Source organism: Lipophrys pholis (genome assembly GCF_963383615.2).
Source record: "Lipophrys pholis genome assembly, chromosome: 8".
NCBI lineage: Eukaryota > Metazoa > Chordata > Actinopteri > Blenniiformes > Blenniidae > Lipophrys > Lipophrys pholis.
Window position 1 is genome coordinate 32,877,199 of NC_137630.1, and position 25,032 is coordinate 32,902,230.

Below are 25,032 nucleotides of genomic sequence, written 5' to 3' on the forward strand. Positions count from 1 at the left end.
CACTTTATATTAAAAGTGTCAGAATTAGTTGGAACGAGTCAAACGAGTTATTTCTTTATTTAGCTTAATAAGAAGCATATTGGAACAAGTGTTTGTGTTATTTAATTTGATATATTTTTTCCTTTTGTTCTCCTCTGGAATATTCATATAAAACCTTTAGTAAATATTTGTCACATCTGGTGCTCTGGTGTCACGCCTGCTCATCGCTCTGTGTGAAGCCCAATGATGGAGAACGAGGAGCTGGAGAGGAGCTGGAGGAGGTGGAGGAGGTGGAGGAGCGGCGTGGCGTCGGTCCAACCAGAACCGGAGTCATTTAATCGATTGTTTAGAAAACAAGACTTTACTGTCAAACGGCAGCAAATTCCAACAGCAGCCCAAACTAATCCAGAGAAAGCAGCACTCACACCACTGGGAGAGGAAATCCATCCTGCCGTCCTTCTAGATCAATCGCTCTGTGAGCTGCTAAAACCTCTGCTGCTCCATCTTCTGGAGCTGTTCTGAAGAGTCACCGTGAGCAGCAGAGCAGCTCGTTGAGCAGCAGAACAGATTGTTGAGCAAGTCCAGTACAGACTGAGTCCGGTCCAGTTCAGACTGACTCCGGTCCAGTTCAGACTGAGTCCGGTCCAGTACAGACTGACTCCGGTCCAGTTCAGACTGGAGCGTCATTAGAAGAACTCCCGGTCTGACCATGTGACCATGTGACCATGTGACCATGTGACCGTTCTTCCTCTGCAGGAGTCTCTCCAACATCTCGCAGCTCATCTACCAGACCTCCAACCCCGTCGACACGCAGTACGTCGCCGCCAACGACCCCCGAGTTTCCACTGTCGGAGTCGTCATCACCACGAGAAGCAGGCAGGAGGGCGGTGGGGGCGGCGGCCTGCTGCGCCTCCTGCTGGTTGGTCGAGGTTACCCAGCAGAGGTCCCGGCGACATCCCGCCCATCACCACGCGGCGCCTGTTCCCGGTGGCTCTGCCCCGCCGGGCGTTCTCCCAGGAGGAGGAGCTCGGGAAGCTCGTGGTGGGAAGTTACTCCGAGTACAACAACCACTTTGTGAAGGCGGTCGCCCACGGCAACCACGTCTACTTCCTGTTCTCGCGGCGTGACATGTGGCACAAGAAGGAGTACCGGACGTACGCCTCACGGCTCTGCAGCTCCGACCGCAGCTTCTACTCGTACGTGGAGGTTCCGCTGCTCTGCCACGGCGGCTACAACCTGGCTCAGGGGGCGTGGCTAGGCAGCCATGCCGGCGACCCCGCCCTCTTCGTCGTCATGGCGGCGGGGGCAGGCGTCCACGCCCGTGGCGACTGGCCGCTCGGCGCTGTGCGTGTACGGCATGGCCGAGCTGGACGCCATGCTGCTGAGGGCACAGGAAGTGTGCTACACCGAGGGGGGGGCGGGGCCTCGGCGGCCAGGAGGAGGCCTACATCGAGTACGCCGTTTCCTCAAAGTGCCTCAAGCTACCAAAGGTGAGCGCCCACGCAGCCGTCTGGTAGGAGTGTCCACCGACAGTGGATTTCATGAGAGTTCATCCAATTTAGTTTTCAGAAGTGTCTCTGACAATGGCGTGTTAGACAATTCACTGTCGTCCACAGACAGTGGTGTTCATTCAGGAGGTGGATACCAGGCAGTGGTGTTCATTCAGGAGTGGATACCAGACAGTGGTGTTCATTCAGGAGTGATACCAGACAGTGGTGTTCATTCATGAGTGATACCAGACGGTGGTGTTTCATTCAGGAGTGATACCAGACAGTGGGTGTTCAGGAGTGATACCAGGCAGTGGTGTTCACACCAATGAGGAGTGTTCACAGACACTATTGCAGTAAAGTGTTCTCAGATGATTGTTTCCAGAGTGCGTGCAGTGGTTCCTGCTGCCGTGGCAGTGCTACCTGCGGTGGTCTCAGAGTTACTGCAGCTCCATGTTTGTGTCGATAATAAAATCCGTGAGCGCGTCTTTAATTTAGATTTCACTGTTCCAACTTTTCTGGGAATCGGAGCTGTAATTAAGTTTGTGCCAATTTGTGAAACTTGGCAGAACCGAGACGAGAACGTCACGTCAGTAAGAACCAGCAGAACCGAGACGAGAACGTCACGTCAGTAAGAACCAGCAGAACCGAGACGAGAACGTCACGTCAGTAAAAACCAGCAGAACCGAGACGAGAACGTCACGTCAGTAAAAACCAGCAGAACCGAGACGAGAACGTCACGTCAGTAAAAACCAGCAGAACCGAGACGAGAACGTCACGTCAGTAAGAACCAGCATGAAAAGTGTCGACAGCTTCGTCTGTTTCTTCACACGAGGCAGGAAACATTTGAAACATTTAAATCTTCGTTTCTACGTTAGAAACATGAAAAGTCATGAATCTGCTGAGACGACGTCTGATGACATCACAGCTCAGCTGCTGACCCCGATACTGTGTGTGTGTGTGTGTGTGTGTGTGTGTGTGTGTGTGTGTGTGTGTGTGTGTGTGTGTGTGTGTGTGTGTGTGTGTGTGTGTGTGTGTGTGTGTGTGTGTGTGTGTGTGTGTGTGTGTGTGTGTGTGTGTGTGTGTGTGTGTGTGTGTGTGTGTGTGTGTGTGTGTGTGTGTGTGTGCAGCTGAACTGATCATCAGACAGCTGTCACTCAAACACTCAGCTGGGAGGATGAGTGTCGTCGACTAAACAAAGCGCCGTGTTGTTTGTTGTTTACGATGTTTTGAAGGACTCCCTCTCTGAATACCCTTGCGGAGGCGAACACACCCCCAACCCCATCGCCAGCGCCGTGCCCCTCCCGGCCACGCCCACCTTCACCTCCACCACCCAGCTGACTGCCGTCACCACGGCAACAGAGGCGGGACACACCATCGCCTTCCTGGGTGACAAAGCGGGGCGTTTACATAAGGTGACACACACACACACACACACACACACACACACACACACACACACACACACACACACACACACACACACACACACACACACACACACACACACACACACACACTCTTTTTTATCTTTCTGTGTAAAAGGTCCTGGTTGTTGTGTTTCTCTTGGACATATTGAACCTGGCTGCCGTTTCTCCTCACTAATTCATCACACTTGTTTGATTTGAGGATTTTAATCTCTGCATTGATTTAGATTCTATTTTTGTTAATTGGATGTTTTCTGGGTTTTTCCTCATCGTGTCTTCAGTGTCGCCTCGGATCAGTCTGTTCATCTTTCTGAGGTGGAGGGAGAGGTGGAGGGAGAGGTGGAGGTAGAGAGGTGGAGGGAGAGGTGGAGGTAGAGAGGTGGAGGGAGAGGTGGAGGTAGAGAGGTGGAGGGAGAGAGGTGGGGGGAGAGGTGGAGGTAGAGAGGTGGAGGGAGAGAGGTGGAGGTAGAGAGGTGGAGGGAGAGAGGTGGGGGGAGAGAGGTGGAGGTAGAGAGGTGGAGGGAGAGAGGTGGAGGGAGAGAGGTGGGGGGAGAGAGGTGGAGGTAGAGAGGTGGAGGGAGAGAGGTGGGGGGAGAGGTGGAGGTAGAGAGGTGGAGGGAGAGAGGTGGAGGGAGAGAGGTGGGGGGAGAGGTGGAGGTAGAGAGGTGGAGGGAGAGAGGTGGGGGGAGAGGTGGAGGTAGAGAGGTGGAGGGAGAGAGGTGGAGGGAGAGAGGTGGAGGTAGAGAGGTGGAGGGAGAGAGGTGGAGGGAGAGAGGTGGAGGGAGAGAGGTGGGGGGAGAGAGGTGGGGGGAGAGGTGGAGGGAGAGAGGTGGGGAGAGAGGTGGAGGGAGAGGTGGAGGTAGAGAGGTGGGGGGAGAGAGGTGGGGGGAGAGAGGTGGAGGGAGAGAGGTGGAGGGAGAGGTGGAGGGAGAGAGGTGGAGGGAGAGAGGTGGAGGTGACACTCAGTATCATTATGTTGTGGAGCTGCAGGCTACAAGCTGCTCTCTCTGTGTGTGTGTGTGTGTGTGTGTGTGTGTGTGTGTGTGTGTGTGTGTGTGTGTGTGTGTGTGTGTGTGTGTGTGTGTGTGTGTGTGTGTGGCTTGGGGATCTGGACGTGTTTTCTTCGGGGACTGGTCACATGGGACTGCACAGACTTTTGTTGTTGGTTGGCTAACGGGCTCCCAGGTGCATTCTGGGTAAGGATCCAGCAAGATGCCCCCTGGAGCTAGTGTGTGTGTGTGTGTGTGTGTGTGTGTGTGTGTGTGTGTGTGTGTGTGTGTGTGTGTGTGTGTGTGTGTGTGTGTGTGTGTGTGTGTGTGTGTGTGTGTGTGTGTGTGTGTGTGTGTGTGTGTGTGTGTGTGTGATCCTGCCTCTCCTCTTTGATTCTGCTGTTTAATATTTAATCATCCGGCTGTAAATGTATCAGGTCCTGCTGGAGTTCTACCCACAATGCACCTGGGGGACCAACAACCACCTGAACAGGCTGTTATCAGCAGAAACACATCAACTCTGAACGGCTTCCGAAGTTCCTCTGGAAGTTCTTCAGCCCAGCAGTTGCTCCATTTAGTTAGCATGAGCTAGTTAGCATGAGCTAGTTAGCATTAGTGGTTAGCATGAGCTAGTTAGCATTATTGGTTAGCATTATTTGTTAGCATTAGCTTGTTAGCTTCAGTGGTTAGCTTTAGTGGTTAGCATTAGTGGTTAGCATTAGTGGTTAGCGTTCTCACACCACAGCGAGAAGGTTCAGATCCAGATGTTTCCACTGTTTCTGTTTTGAGTTTGCACGTGTGTGGGGGGGGTGGTGGGGGGGAGTACAGTCTGGTTCTTGGTCCAGTGCTGCAACGTTAGACCCTGGTCTGGTCTCAACCTGTCCTGAGGTCCACATATTGAACCTGGACCTTGAGTCCAAAATGAGTCAAACCTGGACAGATCAATCAATACTGGCTGATCAGATTCCTGGAGGTCAGAGGAATAGAACCAGAGGACTAACTCAGGCTCTCTGGGGTTCTGGTGGGTTTGGAGATCCACTTCTCCAACTAGATCCTGAGAACCTCATTATGACGGTTCTTTACGCTCCATGTTGCCATGGTTACGGAGCCTGAGGCTGAATGTGAACCAGAACATTTCTGAACATCTTTCCTCTCCTCAGCTGAGGTGAAGCAGCTCCGCCTGCTGGCAGCAGCCGGTTACTGCAGCTTCATGCGCTTTTTCTCTTGTACTGTTGAGAGTTAATATACACAAAGTACATTAATCAAGATATTCTAACATACTGGAACACTCAGAGCCAGGTGTCAAATGACCATGATGATGTCATAGAAAAGAAAACAGCCTTAAAATTAGTGACACAATTACACACACACACACACACACACACACACACACACACACACACACACACACACACACACACACACACACACACACTATTAACAACAAGAAGTAAAGCGGTAGAACAGATTAGTTTACATGTTGGAGGACAACCCTGCTGACTGGACAGGAAGTGAAACCAGAATCAATAAATGTGAATAAAATCATAAATCCAAATGAAACATGTCAGAAATCATTTCAGTCAGACTGTGACTCCTCCGCTTGTTGTTGTTGTTTCAGGTGTTGGTGCGTCCTGATTGGTCCGGCGTTCTCTACGGCAGCGTGGACGTGGACGGCGGCAGCGCAGTCAGCGCTGACCTCCTATTGGACGAGAGCCAGCAGCATGTTTATGCTCTGACCAGCAGCCGGGTGAGACACAGTGACAGCCCCCCCCCCCCCACACACACACACACACACACACACACACCTTCCCATGTAAACAGGAAGTGGCCTGAGCTCCTTCCTGTCCCGCAGCTCTCCAAGGTTCCCGTCTCGTCCTGCCAGAAGCACAGAGACTGTCGGTCCTGTCTGTCAGCCAGAGACCCGTACTGTGGCTGGTGTGTCCTGGAGGGCAGGTACGACCACTGCACCGCCACACGACCACTGCACCGCCACACGACCACTGCACCGCCACACGACCACTGCACCGCCACACGACCACTGCACCGCCACACTACCACTGCACCGCCACACTACCACTGCACCGCCACACGACCACTGCACCGCCACACGACCACTGCACCGCCACACGACCACTGCACCGCCACACTACCACTGCACCGCCACACTACCACTGCACCGCCACACTACCACTGCACCGCCACACGACCACTGCACCGCCACACTACCACTGCACTGCCACACGACCACTGCACCGCCACACGACCACTGCACACCACTGCTGGACCACATCAGTTCCAGACAGAAGCTCTGTAACGGTTCAAACAGGATTTTAAGATCTTGGAACGTTGATGAGTCTCAGACTTTAGATCTTTTAGACTTTTGTTTTCAGGTCTTTAAGTTTCATTCTGATTAATTTCACTATAAAACAAAAACCTTCAGATTATTTGTCTCGAAAAATTACAAATACAAAAGCTGAGATTTGTTTGTTTGTAATTTATCTGGAGGAGTTTTCAGTTTGAGGATTTATCTTCCAGATGTTCTCGTAAACACGAGTGTCGGCGCCACCTGCTGTCCAATCACTGGCTCTGGAGCTTCGGGCCAACCAATCAGTGCGTGACCGTGCAGAGCCTGCAGCCGGCCAATCAGAGCAAGCACGAGCAGACACAGGTGGGCGGGGCTTAGAGTAGGAAGTGTGTCTGTTGGTCAGACTGTCAGCCTTCACACCGTCTCTCCGTCTGTCTCCAAGGTAACACTGTCAGTCATCCAGCTGCCCGCCCTCACGGAGGCGGAGTCTCTCTCCTGTGTCTTTGGGCTCCTCCCACCTCAGCCAGTGGTCGTCATGGGAACAAGCATCACATGCCAGTCGCCGCTCCCGGAGCTGCTCCCCGACATGCCGACAGGAAGTGGTGGGTGGATACCGCTTTTCAAAAGGAAGTTGTCTGAATTCCTCATCCGCTGTGTGACTCATACTTCCTGTTTCCTGTCCCCTCCTCCCACAGATCACATGATCATGCCCGTCTCACTGATGTTTGGTCATGTGACCATCACCACGGGAAACATGACGTTCTACGACTGCGTCGCCGTGAGCCGCCTGAACCAGAGCTCCCAGTAAGACTCCCAGGAACATGAATACAGAAACACTGATGATGAAGATGAGGAGGATGATGATGATGATGATAGTGATGATGAAGACAGTGCGTGTGTGTTTCAGGTGTCTGGCGTGTGTCAGCAGTGTGTGGAGGTGCAACTGGTGTCCTCTGGATCAACTCTGCTCTCACAACCAGAGCTGTCTGTCCCAACACATCATCCTCAACCAGAGGGTGAGACACATACCTGTCTGTCTCTGTCTCTCTCTCTGTCTCTCTCTATCTCTCTATCTCTCTCTCTCTGCCTCTCTGTCTCTCTCTCTGTCTCTCTCTCTCTGTCTCACTCTCTCTGTCTCTCTCTCTCTGTCTCACTCTCTCTGTCTCACTCTCTCTGTCGCTCTGTCTCTCTCTCTGTCTCTCTCTCTGTCTCACTCTCTCTGTCTCACTCTCTCTCTGTCTCTCTCTCTCTCTGTCTCACTCTCTCTGTCTCACTCTCTCTCTGTCTCTCTCGCTCTGTCTCTCTCTGTCTCACTCTCTCTGTCTCTCTCTCTGTCTCTCTCTCTCTGTCTCACTCTCTCTGTCTCTCTCTCTGTCTCTCTCTCTCTGTCTCTCTCTCTCTGTCTCTCTCTCTCTGTCTCTCTCTCTGTCTCTCTCTCTCTGTCTCTCTCTCTCTGTCTCACTCTCTCTGTCTCTCTCTCTGTCTCTCTCTCTGTCTCTCTCTCTGTCTCACTCTCTCTGTCTCTCTCTCTCTCTCTGTCTCTCTCTCTGTCTCACTCTCTCTGTCTCTCTCTCTCTCTCTCTGGCTCTCTCTCTGTCTCACTCTCTGTCTCACGCTCTCTGTCTCTGTACATCTATAACCCCGCCCCCCCCCCCCCCCCGTCTCTGTGCCTGCAGGACTCCCCCGGCCCCCCCTCCTGTCCTGTCATCTTTGCCCTGCAGAGTTCTGCCTTAGTGCCCATGAGCCTGAGTAGCATTGTGGTGCTGCAGGGTCGAAACCTGGACGTCTATTCTGTGAGTCACCGAGCAGCTGCAGAAGGGTTCTGTCACCCTGTGCACCTCAACGTGTGTGTGTGTGTGTGTGTGTGTGTGTGTGTGTGTGTGTGTGTGTGTGTGTGTGTGTGTGTGTGTGTGTGTGTGTGTGTGTGTGTGTGTGTGTGTGTGTGTGTGTGTGTGTGTGTGTGTGTGTGTGTGTGTGTGTGTGTGTGTGTGTGTGTGTGTGTGTGTCCAGGATGAAGCTCCATACATGTGTGTTGTGGAAATCGAAGGAATTCAAATCAACCTGACAGCCCGTGTACAGAAAACACATGAGAACACACACACCTTCACCTGCAGCCCGCACAAGGTAACACACACACACACACACACACACACACACACACACACACACACACACACACACATTGACTCCCAGTTTGGGGTCACCTGGAAATGTCCTTATTTTTGAAAGAAAAGCAGTTTTTTTTAATCTAATCAGAAATACTCTCTATACATTGTTAACGTAGTAAATAACTATTCCAACTGCAAATGTCTGGTTGTTGGTTCAATACCTACAGAGGTGTATCGAGGCCTGTCCCTCCAGCTCCAATGTGTTGCTCGTTGTGTCAGAAGGCTGATGGATGGTTAGAACCCTTGAGCAATCATGTCAGCAGAGCTGAAAACAGTTTAGCTGCTGAGAGAAGCTCTAGACTGAGCTTCCTCTGAGCAGCTGGAGCATCTGGAGCATCTGGAGCATCTGGAGGGTCACATGTGGGTGGATTCAGGATCCAAATGACCAGAAAAAGAACTTTCATGAGAAACTCGACAGTCTGCTCTGGTTCTTAGAACTGAAGGTTATTCCATCTCCAGGAAAGTGAAGCTTTCCTCCAGCGGTGTGTCCTAGTCCCTCCAGAGAACAGCAGTAACAGGCTCTAACCAGAGCAGGAAGAGAAGTACATTAGAGTCTCTAGTCTGAGAAATAGACGCCTCACAGATCCTCAACTAGCAGCTTCATTAAATAGTACCGGCTAAACGCCAGAGTCAACCTCTCCAGTGAAGAGGCTCCGGGATGCCGGCCTTCAGGGCAGAGTGGCAAAGAAAGAGCCAAATCTGAGACTGGATAATAAAAGAAAAGATTAATATGGACAAAGAACAGAGACGTTGGACAGAGGAGGACTGGACAGAAGTGTTATGGACAGACGGATGGGAGTTTGAGGTGTTTGGATCACACAGAAGAACATTAGTGAGACGCAGAACAACTGAAAAGATGCTGGAAGAGTGTCTGACTCCACCTGTCAAGCAAGGTGGGGTAAGGTGATGGTGTAGGGTTGCTGTGGTCCTGGTAAGGTGGGGTAAGGTGATGGTGTGGGGTTGCTGTGGTGCTGGTAAGGTGGGGTAAGGTGATGGTGTAGGGTTGCTGTGGTCCTGGTAAGGTGGGGTAAGGTGATGGTGTAGGGTTGCTGTGGTGCTGGTAAGGTGGGGTAAGGTGATGGTGTAGGGTTGCTGTGGTGCTGGTAAGGTGGGGTAAGGTGATGGTGTGGATCTCCCCCCAACCGGTCAAGGCGGATGGCCGTCCTTCCAGAGTCTAGGGTCCGCCCCACGGTTTCTTCCTGAAGAGGGAGTTCTTGAACTTCTCTCCATGCGAGGGAGTTTTTCCTGGCCACTGTTGCTTGTTACACCTGCTGCTTTGGAAGGTTTAGTTGGGTTCTGTTGTTCTCTATCATTGTAAGAGGTTCTGGAAGGTTTAGTTGGGTCCTGTTGTTCTCTATCATTGTAAGAGGTTCTGGAAGGTTTAGTTGGGTTCTGTTGTTCTCTATCATTGTAAGAGGTTCTGGAAGGTTTGTTGATGTGATTTAGCGCTTTACAAATAAAATTGAATTGAATTGAATTGAATTGTGGGGTTGCTGTGGTGCTGGTAAGGTGGGGTAAGGTGATGGTGTGGGGTTGCTGTGGTGCTGGTAAGGTGGGGTAAGGTGATGGTGTGGGGTTGCTGTGGTGCTGGTAAGGTGGGGTAAGGTGATGGTGTGGGGTTGCTGTGGAGCTGGTAAGGTGGGGTAAGGTGATGGTGTGGGGTTGCTGTGGAGCTGGTAAGGTGGGGTAAGGTGATGGTGTGGGGTTGCTGTGGTGCTGGTAAGGTGGGGTAAGGTGATGGTGTGGGGTTGCTGTGGTGCTGGTAAGGTGGGGTAAGGTGATGGTGTGGGGTTGCTGTGGTGCTGGTAAGGTGGGGTAAGGTGATGGTGTGGGGTTGCTGTGGTGCTGGTAAGGTGGGGTAAGGTGATGGTGTGGGGTTGCTGTGGAGCTGGTAAGGTGGGGTAAGGTGATGGTGTGGGGTTGCTGTGGAGCTGGTAAGGTGGGGTAAGGTGATGGTGTGGGGTTGCTGTGGAGCTGGTAAGGTGGGGTAAGGTGATGGTGTGGGGTTGCTGTGGAGCTGGTAAGGTGGGGTAAGGTGATGGTGTGGGGTTGCTGTGGAGCTGGTAAGGTGGGGTAAGGTGATGGTGTGGGGTTGCTGTGGTGCTGGTAAGGTGGGGTAAGGTGATGGTGTGGGGTTGCTGTGGTGCTGGTAAGGTGGGGTAAGGTGATGGTGTGGGGTTGCTGTGGAGCTGGTAAGGTGGGGTAAGGTGATGGTGTGGGGTTGCTGTGGAGCTGGTAAGGTGGGGTAAGGTGATGGTGTGGGGTTGCTGTGGAGCTGGTAAGGTGGGGTAAGGTGATGGTGTGGGGTTGCTGTGGAGCTGGTAAGGTGGGGTAAGGTGATGGTGTGGGGTTGCTGTGGTGCTGGTAAGGTGGGGTAAGGTGATAGTGTGGGGTTGCTGTGGAGCTGGTAAGGTGGGGTAAGGTGATGGTGTGGGGTTGCTGTGGAGCTGGTAAGGTGGGGTAAGGTGATGGTGTGGGGTTGCTGTGGAGCTGGTAAGGTGGGGTAAGGTGATGGTGTGGGGTTGCTGTGGAGCTGGTAAGGTGGGGTAAGGTGATGGTGTAGGGTTGCTGTGGTGCTGGTAAGGTGGGGTAAGGTGATGGTGTAGGGTTGCTGTGGTGCTGGTAAGGTGGTGTAAGGTGATGGTGTGGGGTTGCTGTGGTGCTGGTAAGGTGGGGTAAGGTGATGGTGTAGGGTTGCTGTGGTGCTGGTAAGGTGGGAGGTTTGTTCAGGGGAAAAGGACCTTGAATAAGGAAGGCTATCCCTCCATGTTCCAGCGCCATGCCGTCCCCTGAGGACAGCGCTTGGTTGGAGCCAGTTTCATCCTCCAGCAGGACAATGAGCCAGAGCACCTCCAGAGGGTGGAGGAGTATTTAGAGGAGAAGCAGGCAGCTGGTCTTCTATCTGGAATGGAGTGGCCAGCACCGTCACCACATCTAAACCCCATTGAGCTGCTGGGGGAGCAGCTTGACCGTATGGGACACAGGAAGTGTCCGTCCAGCCAGTCCAACTTGTGGGAGGAGCTTCTAGAAGTGTCCAACCAGCCAGTCCAACTTGTGGGAGGAGCTTCTAGAAGTGTCGGGTGACATTCCTCCAGATTACCTCAACAAATTAACAGCTGGAATGCCAAAGTACTGCAATGCTGGGATTACTGCAGACGGAGGATTCTTTGACCAAAACAAAAATTATTATTTCAAATAAATATCATGATTTCTAACCTTGTTAATGTCTGGACGATAGTTTCTATTTATTTTACAGCTGGTGTGTAAATAAAAGTGTGACTTTTCATGGAAAACACAGAATAGTCTGGGTGACCCTAAACTTTTGAGCAGTGGTGTTCTCGTGTGTAACAGTGGTACCTGGTGAACGTGTGTGTGTGTGTGTGTGTGTGTGTGTGTGTGTGTGTGTGTGTGTGTGTGTGTGTGTGTGTGTGTGTGTGTGTGTGTGTGTGTGTGTGTGTGTGTGTGTGTGTGTGTGTGTGTGTGTGTGTGTGTGTGTGTGTGTAGTTCCAGTATGCGGTCAGTCAGCTGCGGTACTGGGCGCCGGTCTTCCTGCGGATCGGACAGTGGCGAGTCGACGCCTCACCTGGACTGAGCAGTAAGCATCGCACCTGTGAGAGTGTCACGTGACACACACACACACACACACACACACACACACACACACACACACACACACACACACACACACACACACACACACACACACACACACACACGTTGGTCACGTCTTTCTGTCTGTTACACACAGTGCAGTTGTACGACTGCTCCGCCGGCCAATCAGATTGCTCGCAGTGCAGGGCAGTACCTGAGGAGTATGGCTGCGTGTGGTGTCCAGGAAGCCCCGCCCCCAGCTGTGTGTACAACCAATCGTGCTCCAACGCCCCTGCTGACACGTGCCCGCCCCCTCAGATCACCCGGGTGAGTCCACCTGCCCGCCCGTCTGTCTCCAGTTACCATGGAAATGCTGACTCCACCCACTGCATGCTGCAGGTGCTGCCGGTGACCGGCCCCCTGGAGGGCGGAGTCCTGGTGACCATCACCGGGTCCAACCTGGGCATGAGGTACCAAGATGTGGTGGGCGGAGTCACAGTGGCAGGAGTTCAGTGTCCGCCACAGCCTGATGGATACGAGATCTCCACCAGGTGAGGGTTATTTCTATACCTGTCACTCACCTGTCACTCACCTGTCACTCACCTGTCACTCACCTGTCACTCACCTGTCACTCACCCGTCACTCACCCGTCACTCACTTGTCACTCACCTGTCACTCACCTGTCACTCAACAACATTGTGTGTTTCAGGGTTGTGTGTGAGCTGCAGCCCACCGGGCAGCCGGGGGCGGGGCCTGTCTTGGTTGCCATGGGAACGACTCCTCCTGGGAGGTCCAGTCAGACGTTCACCTATCAGGTGAGACCTGAGTAACTAACTCATGGTGGGAAAGTAACTTAGTTACTGAGCTTCACTCAGACAAGGAACAGGTGCAGTTCTCAATCCTGGTTCTGTTCTGTGTTCAGGACCCTCAGCTCCTGGATCTGGTCCCTGCTAAAGGTCCGGTCTCTGGAGGGACCAGACTGACCATCAGGGGGCGCCAGCTGCTGACCGGCCAGACCTCGGACCTGAGGGCCTACCTGGGACCAGAGCCCTGCTACATGTGAGTACTAGTACTGGTACTGTCACCACTACCAGGTAAATACCTACTGGTACTGCTGGACCCAGAGTGTAACTAGTTGGTATTCGAACTTACTAGTACTTTTAAGATTACTGTTACACCTTCTGGTTTCCTCTCCTCGCCTCCTTGTTTCCTTGCCTCCTCTCCTTGCATCCTCTCCTTACGTCCTCTCCTTGCGTCCTCTACTTGTCTCCTTACGTCCTCTCCTTGCGTCCTCTACTTGTCTCCTTACGTCCTCTCCTTGCATCCTCTCCTTGTCTCCTTGCGTCCTCTCCTTGTCTCCTTACGTCCTCTCCTTGCGTCCTCTCCTTGTCTCCTTACGTCCTCTCCTTGCATCCTCTCCTTGTCTCCTTGCATCCTCTCCTTGTCTCCTTACGTCCTCTCCTTGCATCCTCTCCTTGTCTCCTTGCGTCCTCTCCTTGCGTCCTCTCCTTGCATCCTCTCCTTACGTCCTCTCCTTGCGTCCTCTCCTTGTCTCCTTACGTCCTCTCCTTGCGTCCTCTCCTTGTCTCCTTGCGTCCTCTCCTTGTCTCCTTACGTCCTCTCCTTGCGTCCTCTCCTTGCGTCCTCTCCTTGTCTCCTTACGTCCTCTCCTTGTCTCCTTGCATCCTCTCCTTGGGTCCTCTCCTTGTCTCCTTACGTCCTCTCCTTACGTCCTCTCCTTGCGTCCTCTCCTTGCGTCCTCAGTGTGGAAGAAGTGAGTGACACCCAGCTGGTGTGTCAGACGGGTTCCAGTCGGACCGGCGACGTTCTGGTTCGGGTTTTGTTCGGTAAAGCGGAGCGGACCGTCCCGAACGTGACCTTCCGTTACCTTGACGACCCCGTGATCAGCGACGCCGTGCCGGCCGAGAGCTTTTATGCGTAAGAACCGCTGCGATCGCCGAAAGACCATCCGTGTTGTCGCTCCCGTCCTAACGCCGACTTCCTCCTCATGTCCTCAGCGGCGGGCGCGTCGTCATGGTGACGGGCAGCAACCTGGACGTGGTGCAGCAGCCGATCATCTCGGTGTGGGTGGAGCCGGTGGAGGTCCAGAGGGTGAAGCGGAAGCGGCGATTGGCTCTCCTGACCGCCAAGCAGCAGCTGGTCTTCAACAGCACTATGGCAACGGTGAGACAAGGCGACCAATCAGAGATGAATAGGAAGTGCTCATTGTGTCCACAGCACTTCCTATTTTGACCCGTGTCATTTCCTGTCAGGTGTCGGAGCGCTGCTCCGTTCTGTCGGCCACTCAGATGACGTGTCCGACGCCCGCTGTGACCGCCGACGTCAAAGTGAAGGACGTCTGGTTCCAGCTGGACAACGTCCGGGTCCACTACGAGACCATCAAGGTACCTGTTCTGGTTCTGGTTCTGGGTCCAGACCCGCCCCAGAACTCCAGGAACAGTCTGACCAATATCAAGTTTTCTAAAGTTTTAAATATAAATCCACTGTTAAAAAGTCAGCACACGGTATCTTCCCCCCTGTTCTCAGTAGAACTCAGTAGAGGGACTTTTAGACTTCAGATTCAGTACGAAAGCTGATTTGAGAAAAAACACAATGTTGTTAGTTGTCTGCCTCCTGCAGGATGAAAACAAGGTAATAATCTAGAGAACAAGGTAATAATCTAGAACAAGGTAATAATCTAGAGAACAAGGTAATAATCTAGAGAGCAAGGTAATAATCTAGAGAACAAGGTAATAATCTAGAACAAGGTAATAATCTAGAGAGCAAGGTAATCATCTAGAACAAGGTAATAATCTAGAGAACAAGGTAATAATCTAGAACAAGGTAATAATCTAGAGAACAAGGTAATAATCTAGAGAGCAAGGTAATCATCTAGAACAAGGTAATAATCTAGAGAACAAGGTAATAATCTAGAACAAGGTAATAATCTAGAGAGCAAGGTAATCATCTAGAACAAGGTAATAATCTAGAACAAGGTAATAATCTAGAGAGCAAGGTAATCATCTAGAACAAGGTAATAATCTAGAGAACAAGGTAATAATCTAGAACAAGGTAATAATCTAGAGAACAAGGTAATAATCAAGAGAACAAGGTAATAATCTAGAACAAGGTAATAATCTAGAGAACAAGGTGATAATCTAGAACAAGGTAATAATCTAGAGAGAAAGGTAATCATCTAGAACAAGGTAATAATCTAGAGAACAAGGTAATAATCTAGAACAAGGTAATAATCTAGAGAGCAAGGTAATCATCTAGAACAAGGTAATAATCTAGAGAACAAGGTAATAATCTAGAACAAGGTAATAATCTAGAGAACAAGGTAATAATCTAGAACAAGGTAATAATCTAGAGAGCAAGGTAATCATCTAGAACAAGGTAATAATCTAGAGAACAAGGTAATAATCTAGAACAAGGTAATAATCTAGAGAGCAAGGTAATCATCTAGAACAAGGTAATAATCTAGAGAACAAGGTAATCATCTAGAACAAGGTAATAATCTAGAGAACAAGGTAATAATCTAGAACAAGGTAATAATCTAGAGAACAAGGTGATAATCTAGAACAAGGTAATAATCTAGAGAGCAAGGTAATCATCTAGAACAAGGTAATAATCTAGAGAACAAGGTAATAATCTAGAACAAGGTAATAATCTAGAGAGCAAGGTAATCATCTAGAACAAGGTAATAATCTAGAGAACAAGGTAATAATCTAGAACAAGGTAATAATCTAGAGAGCAAGGTAATCATCTAGAACAAGGTAATAATCTAGAGAACAAGGTAATAATCTAGAGAACAAGGTAATAATCTAGAACAAGGTAATAATCTAGAGAACAAGGTAATCATCTAGAACAAGGTAATAATCTAGAGAACAAGGTAATGATCTAGAACAAGGTAATAATCTAGAGAGCAAGGTAATCATCTAGAACAAGGTAATAATCTAGAGAACAAGGTAATAATCTAGAACAAGGTAATAATCTAGAGAACAAGGTAATAATCTAGAACAGGGTAATAATCTAGAGAGCAAGGTAATCATCTAGAACAAGGTAATAATCTAGAGAACAAGGTAATAATCTAGAACAAGGTAATAATCTAGAGAACAAGGTAATAATCTAGAACAAGGTAATAATCTAGAACAAGGTAATAATCTAGAGAACAAGGTAATAATCTAGAACAAGGTAATAATCTAGAGAGCAAGGTAATCATCTAGAACAAGGTAATAATCTAGAGAACAAGGTAATGATCTAGAACAAGGTAATAATCTAGAGAGCAAGGTAATCATCTAGAACAAGGTAATAATCTAGAGAACAAGGTAATAATCTAGAACAAGGTAATCTAGAGAACAGGGTAATAATCTAGAACAAGGTAATAATCTAGAGAGCAAGGTAATCATCTAGAACAAGGTAATCATCTAGAACAAGGTAATAATCTAGAGAACAAGGTAATAATCTAGAACAAGGTAATAATCTAGAGAGCAAGGTAATCATCTAGAACAAGGTAATAATCTAGAGAACAAGGTAATGATCTAGAACAAGGTAATAATCTAGAGAGCAAGGTAATCATCTAGAACAAGGTAATAATCTAGAGAACAAGGTAATAATCTAGAACAAGGTAATCTAGAGAACAGGGTAATAATCTAGAGAACAGGGTAATAATCTAGAACAAGGTAATAATCTAGAGAGCAAGGTAATCATCTAGAACAAGGTAATAATCTAGAGAACAAGGTAATCATCTAGAACAAGGTAATAATCTAGAACAAGGTAATAATCTAGAGAACAAGGTAATAATCTAAAGAACAAGGTAGAACTCACGAGAGGGACTTTTAGACTTCAGATTCAGTACGAAAGCTGATTTGAGAAAAAACACAATGTTGTTAGATGTCTGCCTCCTGCAGGATGAAAACAAGGTAATAATCTAGAGAACAAGGTAATAATCTAGAACAAGGTAATAATCGAGAGAACAAGGTAATAATCTAGAGAACAAGGTAATAATCTAGAACAAGGTAATCATCTAGAACAAGGTAATAATCTAGAGAACAAGGTAATAATCTAGAACAAGGTAATAATCTAGAGAACAACAAAATAATCTAGAACAAGGTAATAATCAAGAGAACAAGGTAATAATCTAGAGAGCAAGGTAATCATCTAGAACAAGGTAATAATCTAAAGAACAAGGTAATCATCTAGAGAACAAGGTAATCATCTAGAGAACAAGGTAATCATCTAGAGAACAAGGTAATAATCTAGAGAACAAGGTAATCATCTAGAACAAGGTAATAATCTAGAGAACAAGGTAATAATCTAGAGAACAAGGTAATAATCTAGAGAACAAGGTAATCATCTAGAGAACAAGGTAATCATCTAGAACAAGGTAATAATCTAGAGAACAAGGTAATAATCTAGAACAAGGTAATAATCTAGAGAACAACAAAATAATCTAGAACAAGGTAATAATCGAGAGAACAAGGTAACAATCTAGAGAGCAAGGTAATCATCTAGAACAAGGTAATAATCTAGAGAACAAGGTAATAATCTAGAGAGCAAGGTAATCATCTAGAACAAGGTAATAATCTAGCGAACAAGGTAATAATCTAGAGAACAAGGTAATCATCTAGAACAAGGTAATAATCTAGAGAACAAGGTAATAATCTAGAACTTTCATAAACATGTCTCTTTCAGGGAAAGACCTTCATGTATCATCCGAACCCTCAGTTCTTCCCTCTGAACAGAGAAGCTCCAGAGGCTCCGTACCGCTTCAAACCTGGAGGAGTCATCGCAGTGGAGGTACCGCCGGACGGTTCACAGCACTGGTTCTGGTTCTGTTGTGGTTTTCATGGTGCTATGTGTCCCTCAGGGTCTGGACCTGACCAGAGCCATGTCCAGGCTGGAGGTCCGGGCCCGGCTGGGAGACCGGGAGTGTGAAGTCAAGACTCTGGACAGTACTCACCTGTACTGCGAACCGCCGGAGGTCCAGCCCGTCAGCGTGGACCAGAACAACGAGCTGCCAGGCCTCAAGGTACCAGACCAATCCAGGTCTAGACCCCTCCAGGTCCAGGTCCAGGTCCAGACAGCTGCAGGTCCAATGGGATTAACATCAGATCAGATTAACATTAATGAAATAGAATAAATATTTCTTGTAATAAATATATAACAAATTGAATAAAATATAATGAACAGTCGATCGTCACTTTAGAATCTTATGAATAGAATCAGTAGAAGAGAATAACGATCGGACCTGAGAAACTGTCCAATGCGGTGAGAGTGGGCGTGTCTGGGATGTTTGGACCAATCAGAGCTCAGAGGTTTTTCTTCTTTTTACTCTTGAACTCAGATTAAAACGAGATTTTATTGTTTCTACTGACGTCATTGATCTTCCTCACACAGCTGAGGATGAGGTGGAATGTTTGTTTCACTCACCCTCACCCTCTGCCTGTGTGTGTGTGTGTGTGTGTGTGTGTGTGTGTGTGTGTGTGTGTGTGTGTGTGTGTGTGTGTGTGTGTGTGTGTGTGTGTGTGTGTGTGTGTGTGTGTGTGTGTGTGTGTGTGTGTGTGTGTGTGTGTGTGTGTGTGTGTGTGTGTGTGTGTGTGTGTCCCAGGTGTTCATGGGAAACCTGCAGGTGGAGCTGGGCTGGGTTCAGTACGACAGTGACTCTCTGCTGCCCCCTGTCCCGCTGGCGGTGCAGGTCGGTCTGGCAGCAGGAGCCGCCGCCATCATCCTGTCAGTGCTGGTGGTCATCCTCATGTACAGGTGGGCGGAGTCACATTGCCGGTCAACAGCATTTCTTCACTATGGAGCGCACAGCTCTGCTAATGCTAAGGCAAGCGCAGAGAAAGCCGTCCATAGAGAGACGTTAGGTTGTGGTGTTACGGTAACTCTGGTCGCTCATGGCTACATCTCCGTCATCACACTGGTTCCCCAAGAGATCAGAGGCCTGAACTACGACCCTGATTAACATAGCAGGATATCTCTGTTACCTGGATTAACGTACCAGGATATCTCCGTTACCTGGATTAACGTACCAGGATATCTCTGTTACCTGGATTAACGTACCAGGATATCTCCGTTACCTGGATTAACATAGCAGGATATCTCTGTTACCTGGATTAACATACCAGGATATCTCTGTTACCTGGATTAACGTACCAGGATATCTCCGTTACCTGGATTAACATAGCAGGATATCTCTGTTACCTGGATTAACATAGCAGGATATCTCTGTTACCTGGATTAACATACCAGGATATCTCTGTTACCTAGATTAACATAGCAGGATATCTCTGTTACCTGGATTAACGTAGCAGGATATCTCCGTTACCTGGATTAACATACCAGGATATCTCCGTTACCTGGATTAACATAGCAGGATATCTCCGTTACCTGGATTAATATACCAGGATATCTCTGTTACCTGGATTAACATAGCAGGATATCTCCGTTACCTGGATTAACATACCAGGATATCTCCGTTACCTGGATTAACGTACCAGGATATCTCTGTTACCTGGATTAACGTAGCAGGATATCTCCGTTACCTGGATTAACATACCAGGATATCTCCGTTACCTGGAATAACGTACCAGGATATCTCCGTTACCTGGATCACGGACCAGGATATCTCTGTTACCTGGATTAACGTACCAGGATATCTCCGTTACCTGGATTAACATAGCAGGATATCTCTGTTACCTGGATTAACATAGCAGGATATCTCTGTTACCTGGATTAACATAGCAGGATATCTCTGTTACCTGGATTAACGTAGCAGGATATCTCCGTTACCTGGATTAACATACCAGGATATCTCCGTTACCTGGATTAACATAGCAGGATATCCCCGTTACCTGGATTAACATACCAGGATATCTCTGTTACCTGGATTAACATAGCAGGATATCTCCGTTACCTGGATTAACATACCAGGATATCTCTGTTACCTGGATTAACATACCAGGATATCTCTGTTACCTGGATTAACATAGCAGGATATCTCCGTTACCTGGATTAACATACCAGGATATCTCTGTTACCTGGATTAACATACCAGGATATCTCTGTTACCTAGATTAACATAGCAGGATATCTCTGTTACCTGGATTAACATAGCAGGATATCTCTGTTACCTGGATTAACATAGCAGGATATCTCTGTTACCTGGATTAACATAGCCAGACATTCTGGATCCTGATCAGCATTAACAGGAAGCAGGTTATCAACTCACTAATTCAACCAGAGTTTCCCTCCAGGATCAGAGCGTTCAAATGAAAGGGGGCGGAGCTTGTAGCGTGTGACCAATCACAGAGGGAGAAACCCTGCCGAGCAGCTGGCTTTACCACAGAGGAGCAGTTAATCTCTGAGATTATGAAGAATTCAAACACATCCAGCAGCTAAGAGACAAGAGAAAACCAGAGTTAATCCTGAAGTTACCTAGATAAGAGAAAACCAGAGTTAACCCTGAAGTTACCTCCATAAGAGAAAACCAGAGTTAACCCTGAAGTTACCTAGATAAGAGAAAATCCAGCGTTGTAGTACAGGCCCCCTGGTCTCACCACATTTCTTGTCATTGTTGTTTGTTGCTCACCTTTTCTTGTTGTTGTTTACAGGAGGAAGAGTAAACAAGCCCTCAGAGACTACAAGAAGGTGCTGCTGCAGCTGGAAACACTGGAGATCAACGTGGGCGACCAGTGTCGCAAAGAATTTACCGGTACTCACACATGACTAGTGGGAAGCCCCTGACTTTAAACCTGATCTCTATACCCTGATCTCTATACCCTGATCTCTATACCCTGACCTCTATACCCTGACCTCTATACCCTGACCTCTATACCCTGATCTCTATACCCTGACCTCTATACCCTGACCTCTATACCCTGACCTCTATACCCTGATCTCTATACCCTGACCTCTATACCCTGATCTCTAACCCCTGACCTCTATACCCTGATCTCTATACCCTGATCTCTATACCCTGACCTCTATACCCTGATCTCTATACCCTGATCTCTATACCCTGATCTCTATACCCTGACCTCTATACCCTGATCTCTATACCCTGACCTCTATACCCTGACCTCTATACCCTGACCTCTATACCCTGATCTCTATACCCTGATCTCTATACCCTGATCTCTATACCCTGACCTCTATACCCTGACCTCTAACCCCTGACATCCAACCCCTAATCCTAAACCCTAATCTTAATCCTAAAGTTAGAAACTCTCATCTTGCTGCTGTGAGTCGATGTCAGCTTGTTTCTGAGTTTGTGTCTCTACATGTCCACCATGTCCTGCGTGATCACCATGATTAATGCCACCCTGTGTCATGTGATCACCATGATTAATGCCACCCTGTGTCATGTGATCACCATGATTAATGCCACCCTGTGTCATGTGATCACCATGATTAATGCCACCCTGTGTCATGTGATCACCATGATTAATGCCACCCTGTGTCATGTGATCACCATGATTAATGCCACCCTGTGTCATGTGATCACCATGATTAATGCCACCCTGTGTCATGTGATCACTGCAGAGGCAACGCTAATGCTAATGCTAACTGCTCCACGTCAGTGTTGCTCTAACAAACATAAGTCATCTGATTACACAGTGTGTGTGTGTAATGCTAATGCTAACTGTCCTCCTGCAGACCTGATGACGGAGATGATGGACCTGAGCAGTGACGTGGGCGGACCGGGGCTCCCCCTGCTGGACTACAGGACATACGCAGAGCGGGTGTTTTTCCCCGGCCAGCAGGTGGCGCCGCTGAGCCGGCAGCTGGACCTACCGGACTCCCGCAGGCCGACGGTGGAGCAAGGCCTCCAGCAGCTCAACAACCTGCTCAACAACAGACTGTTCCTCACCAGGGTGGGTGGAGCCACCTGCTGGTGGTTACCTGGTTACTGCATGACTGGAGTGAAAATAGTTACCTGGTTACTGCTTACACGCTGGAGGCCCAGCAGGTTGAGATTACGTGTAACTAGTTACTCTGTGTTCAGTTCATCCACACGCTGGAGGCCCAGCAGGGTTTCTCCCAGCGCGACCGCGGCTACGTGGCTAGCCTGCTCACCATGGCGCTGCACGATAAGCTGGAGTACTTCACCGAGGTGATGAAGACTCTGCTGCAGGACCTGGTGCAGCAGTACGTCGCCAAGAACCCCAAGCTCATGCTGCGCCGGTACGTGAATCGAACGCACCTTCAGTCCCTGGCAGGTGCAGCAGGTGCAGCAGGTGCAGCAGGTGCAGCAGGTGCAGCAGGTGCAGCAGGATGAGACTGAGTCTTGTGTTTCAGGACGGAAACCGTCGTTGAGAAGATGTTGACCAACTGGATGTCCATCTGTCTCTACTCCTTCCTCAAGGTACCTGTCTGTCGGCCCCCCTCCCCCTCACCTGTCTCTCTGCCCCTCCCCCTCACCTTCCCCCCCTCACCCCCACCTGTCTCTACCCCCCTCACCTGTCTCTCTGCCCCTCACCCTCACCTGTCTCTCTGCTCCTCACCTGTCCCCCCTCACCTGTCTCTACCCCCCCACCTGTCTCTCTACCCCCTCACCTGTCCCCCCTCACCTGTCTCTCTGCCCCTCCCCCTCACCTTCCCCCCCTCACCCCCACCTGTCTCTACCCCCCTCACCTGTCTCTCTGCCCCTCACCTGTCTCTCGACCCCCTCACCTGTCCCCCTCACCTGTCTCTCTGCCCCTCACCTGTCCCTACCCCCCCCACCTGTCTCTCTTCCCCACCTCCCCTTCACCTGTCTATAACCCCCCCTCACCTGTCTCTCTGCCCCCCCCAGGAGGTGGCAGGCGAGCCGCTCTACATGCTCTACAGAGCCATAAAGTACCAGGTGGATAAAGGTCCGGTGGACTCGGTGACGGGGAAAGCCAAGCGGACGCTGAACGACAGTCACCTGCTACGAGAGGACATCGACTACTGCGCCATGGTGACCACGAGCCCCGTCTACCTGTCTACCTGCCTGTTGGTCTCCTCTGTGCAGCTCTCACCTGTCTCTCTCTCTGCCCCTCAGACTCTGACGGTCCTGGTGAAAAATGGCGTCGAGGTTCAGCCATGTCCCGTTAAAGTGTTGGACACTGACACTATCACACAGGTAGGAACCTGTCTATCTCTTGATCTGTCACGTACCTGTCTCCCTGCCTCTCACCTACCAGTCTGTCTGTGTTTGTGCAGGTGAAGGATAAGATCCTGGATCAGGTCTACAGAGGAGCCCCGTTCACTCAGAGACCAGCAGCAGACAGCTTGGACCTAGGTATGTTCTGTACCTGTCTGATTTGTCTCACCTGTCCCACCTGTCTCTTCCGTCTCGTTTGTCTCCCCTGACCCATCTGTCTCCCCTGTCCCACCTGTCACCCCTGTCCCACCTGTCTCTTCCGTCTTTGTTTGTCTCCCCTGTCCCACCAGCCTGCCCTGTCTCACCTGTGTGTGGTGTCTGTGTTTCCCTGCAGAGTGGCGTTCAGGTCAGGCGGGTCACCTGACCCTGTCAGACGATGATGTCACTGCGGTTGTTCAGGGTCGCTGGAAACGAATCAACACATTGCAGCACTACAAGGTAAAACCCTCCAACCAATCAGAGCGCAGCATTCCCTCTAACCCCACCTGCTGCTGACCTCTGACTCCGCCCTCCCTCAGGTTCCAGACGGAGCGACGGTTGCTCTGATTCCTCGGTCCCAGGGTTCAGGAGTCGGAATCAACCAGGTCTTCCAGACCGGAGAGAGTAAGAACACAAACCTAGTGAACCGGACTGAACCGAACTGATCCAGACTGAACCGGGCTGAACCGGGCTGAACCGGACTGACCCAGACTGAACCGGAATGGACTAAACCGAACTGATCCAAACTGAACCGGACTGATCCAGACTGAACCGGACTGAACTGGACTGGCCTGGTCTGAACTGAAGTGATCCAGACTGAACCGGATGGATCCGAAATAAACCGGCCTGAACCAGACTGATCCAGAACAGGACCAGAACAGGACAAAATCAGGACCAGAACAGAGACCAGAACAGGACCAGATCAGGACCAGATCTAACAGGAAGCAGCAGGTAGACCGTTTGGTCGTGAATCACTAAAAACTGATTCTCTGTTAGAAACTAGAGTTCAAACTGCAGGAAAAGCAGATAAAACTGAGAGGATGAGTGGATTAGAGGATTAGAGGATGAGTGGATTAGAGGATTAGAGGATTAGAGGATGAGTGGATTAGAGGATTAGAAGATTAGAGGATGAGTGGATTAGAGGATTAGAGGATGAGTGGATTAGAGGATTAGAGGATGAGTGGATTAGAGGATGAGTGGATTAGAGGATTAGAAGATTAGAGGATGAGTGGATTAGAGGATTAGAGGATGAGTGGATTAGAGGATGAGTGGATTAGAGGATTAGAGGATGAGTGGATTAGAGGATTAGAAGATTAGAGGATGAGTGGATTAGAGGATTAGAGGATGAGTGGATGAGAGGATGAGTGGATTAGAGGATGAGTGGATTAGAGGATGAGAGGATGAGTGGATTAGAGGATGAGTGGATTAGAAGATTAGAAGATTAGAGGATGAGTGGATTAGAGGATGAGTGGATGAGAGGATGAGTGGATTAGAGGATGAGTGGATTAGAAGATTAGAAGATTAGAGGATGAGTGGATTAGAGGATGAGTGGATTAGAGGATGAGTGGATTAGAGGATTCAATTCAATTCAATTCAGTTTTATTTGTAAAGCGCTAAATCACATCAACAAACATCTCAAAGCGCTCAGGATGAGTGGATTAGAGGATGAGAGGAGTGGATTAGAGGATGAGTGGATTAGAGGATGAGTGGATTAGAAGATTAGAGGATGAGTGGATTAGAGGATTAGAGGATGAGTGGATTAGAGGATGAGTGGATTAGAGGATGAGTGGATTAGAGGATGAGTGGATTAGAGGATGAGAGGATGAGTGGATTAGAGGATGAGTGGATTAGAGGATGAGTGGATTAGAAGATTAGAGGATGAGTGGATTAGAGGATTATAGGATGAGTGGATTAGAGGATGAGTGGATTAGACGATTAGAGGATGAGTGGATTAGAGGATGAGTGGATTAGAAGAT

At 49.2% G+C, this 25,032-nt stretch overlaps 1 protein-coding gene across 1 annotated transcript in view; it reads left to right on the forward strand.

Moving 5' to 3' along the window:
* Positions 1-225: 225 nt before the first annotated feature.
* The window catches only part of plxnb3 (plexin B3), a gene marked incomplete at its 5' end in the record, with an annotated part of 31,908 nt that continues 7,101 nt past the window's right edge, over positions 226-25,032 (forward strand). The window contains 34 exon segments of the mRNA XM_080468588.1: positions 226-260; positions 736-911; positions 914-1,281; positions 1,283-1,390; positions 1,392-1,469; positions 2,702-2,881; positions 5,501-5,629; positions 5,735-5,835; positions 6,418-6,550; positions 6,630-6,789; positions 6,883-6,991; positions 7,095-7,203; positions 7,864-7,980; positions 8,198-8,311; positions 11,860-11,950; positions 12,104-12,273; positions 12,346-12,497; positions 12,656-12,761; positions 12,869-13,005; positions 13,711-13,884; positions 13,965-14,130; positions 14,220-14,351; positions 17,641-17,745; positions 17,816-17,977; positions 18,557-18,708; positions 20,562-20,662; positions 21,607-21,824; positions 21,956-22,134; positions 22,249-22,315; positions 22,745-22,891; positions 22,976-23,056; positions 23,137-23,215; positions 23,412-23,515; positions 23,596-23,680. Coding sequence (XP_080324714.1) covers positions 226-260; positions 736-911; positions 914-1,281; positions 1,283-1,390; positions 1,392-1,469; positions 2,702-2,881; positions 5,501-5,629; positions 5,735-5,835; positions 6,418-6,550; positions 6,630-6,789; positions 6,883-6,991; positions 7,095-7,203; positions 7,864-7,980; positions 8,198-8,311; positions 11,860-11,950; positions 12,104-12,273; positions 12,346-12,497; positions 12,656-12,761; positions 12,869-13,005; positions 13,711-13,884; positions 13,965-14,130; positions 14,220-14,351; positions 17,641-17,745; positions 17,816-17,977; positions 18,557-18,708; positions 20,562-20,662; positions 21,607-21,824; positions 21,956-22,134; positions 22,249-22,315; positions 22,745-22,891; positions 22,976-23,056; positions 23,137-23,215; positions 23,412-23,515; positions 23,596-23,680 — 4,525 coding nt within the window.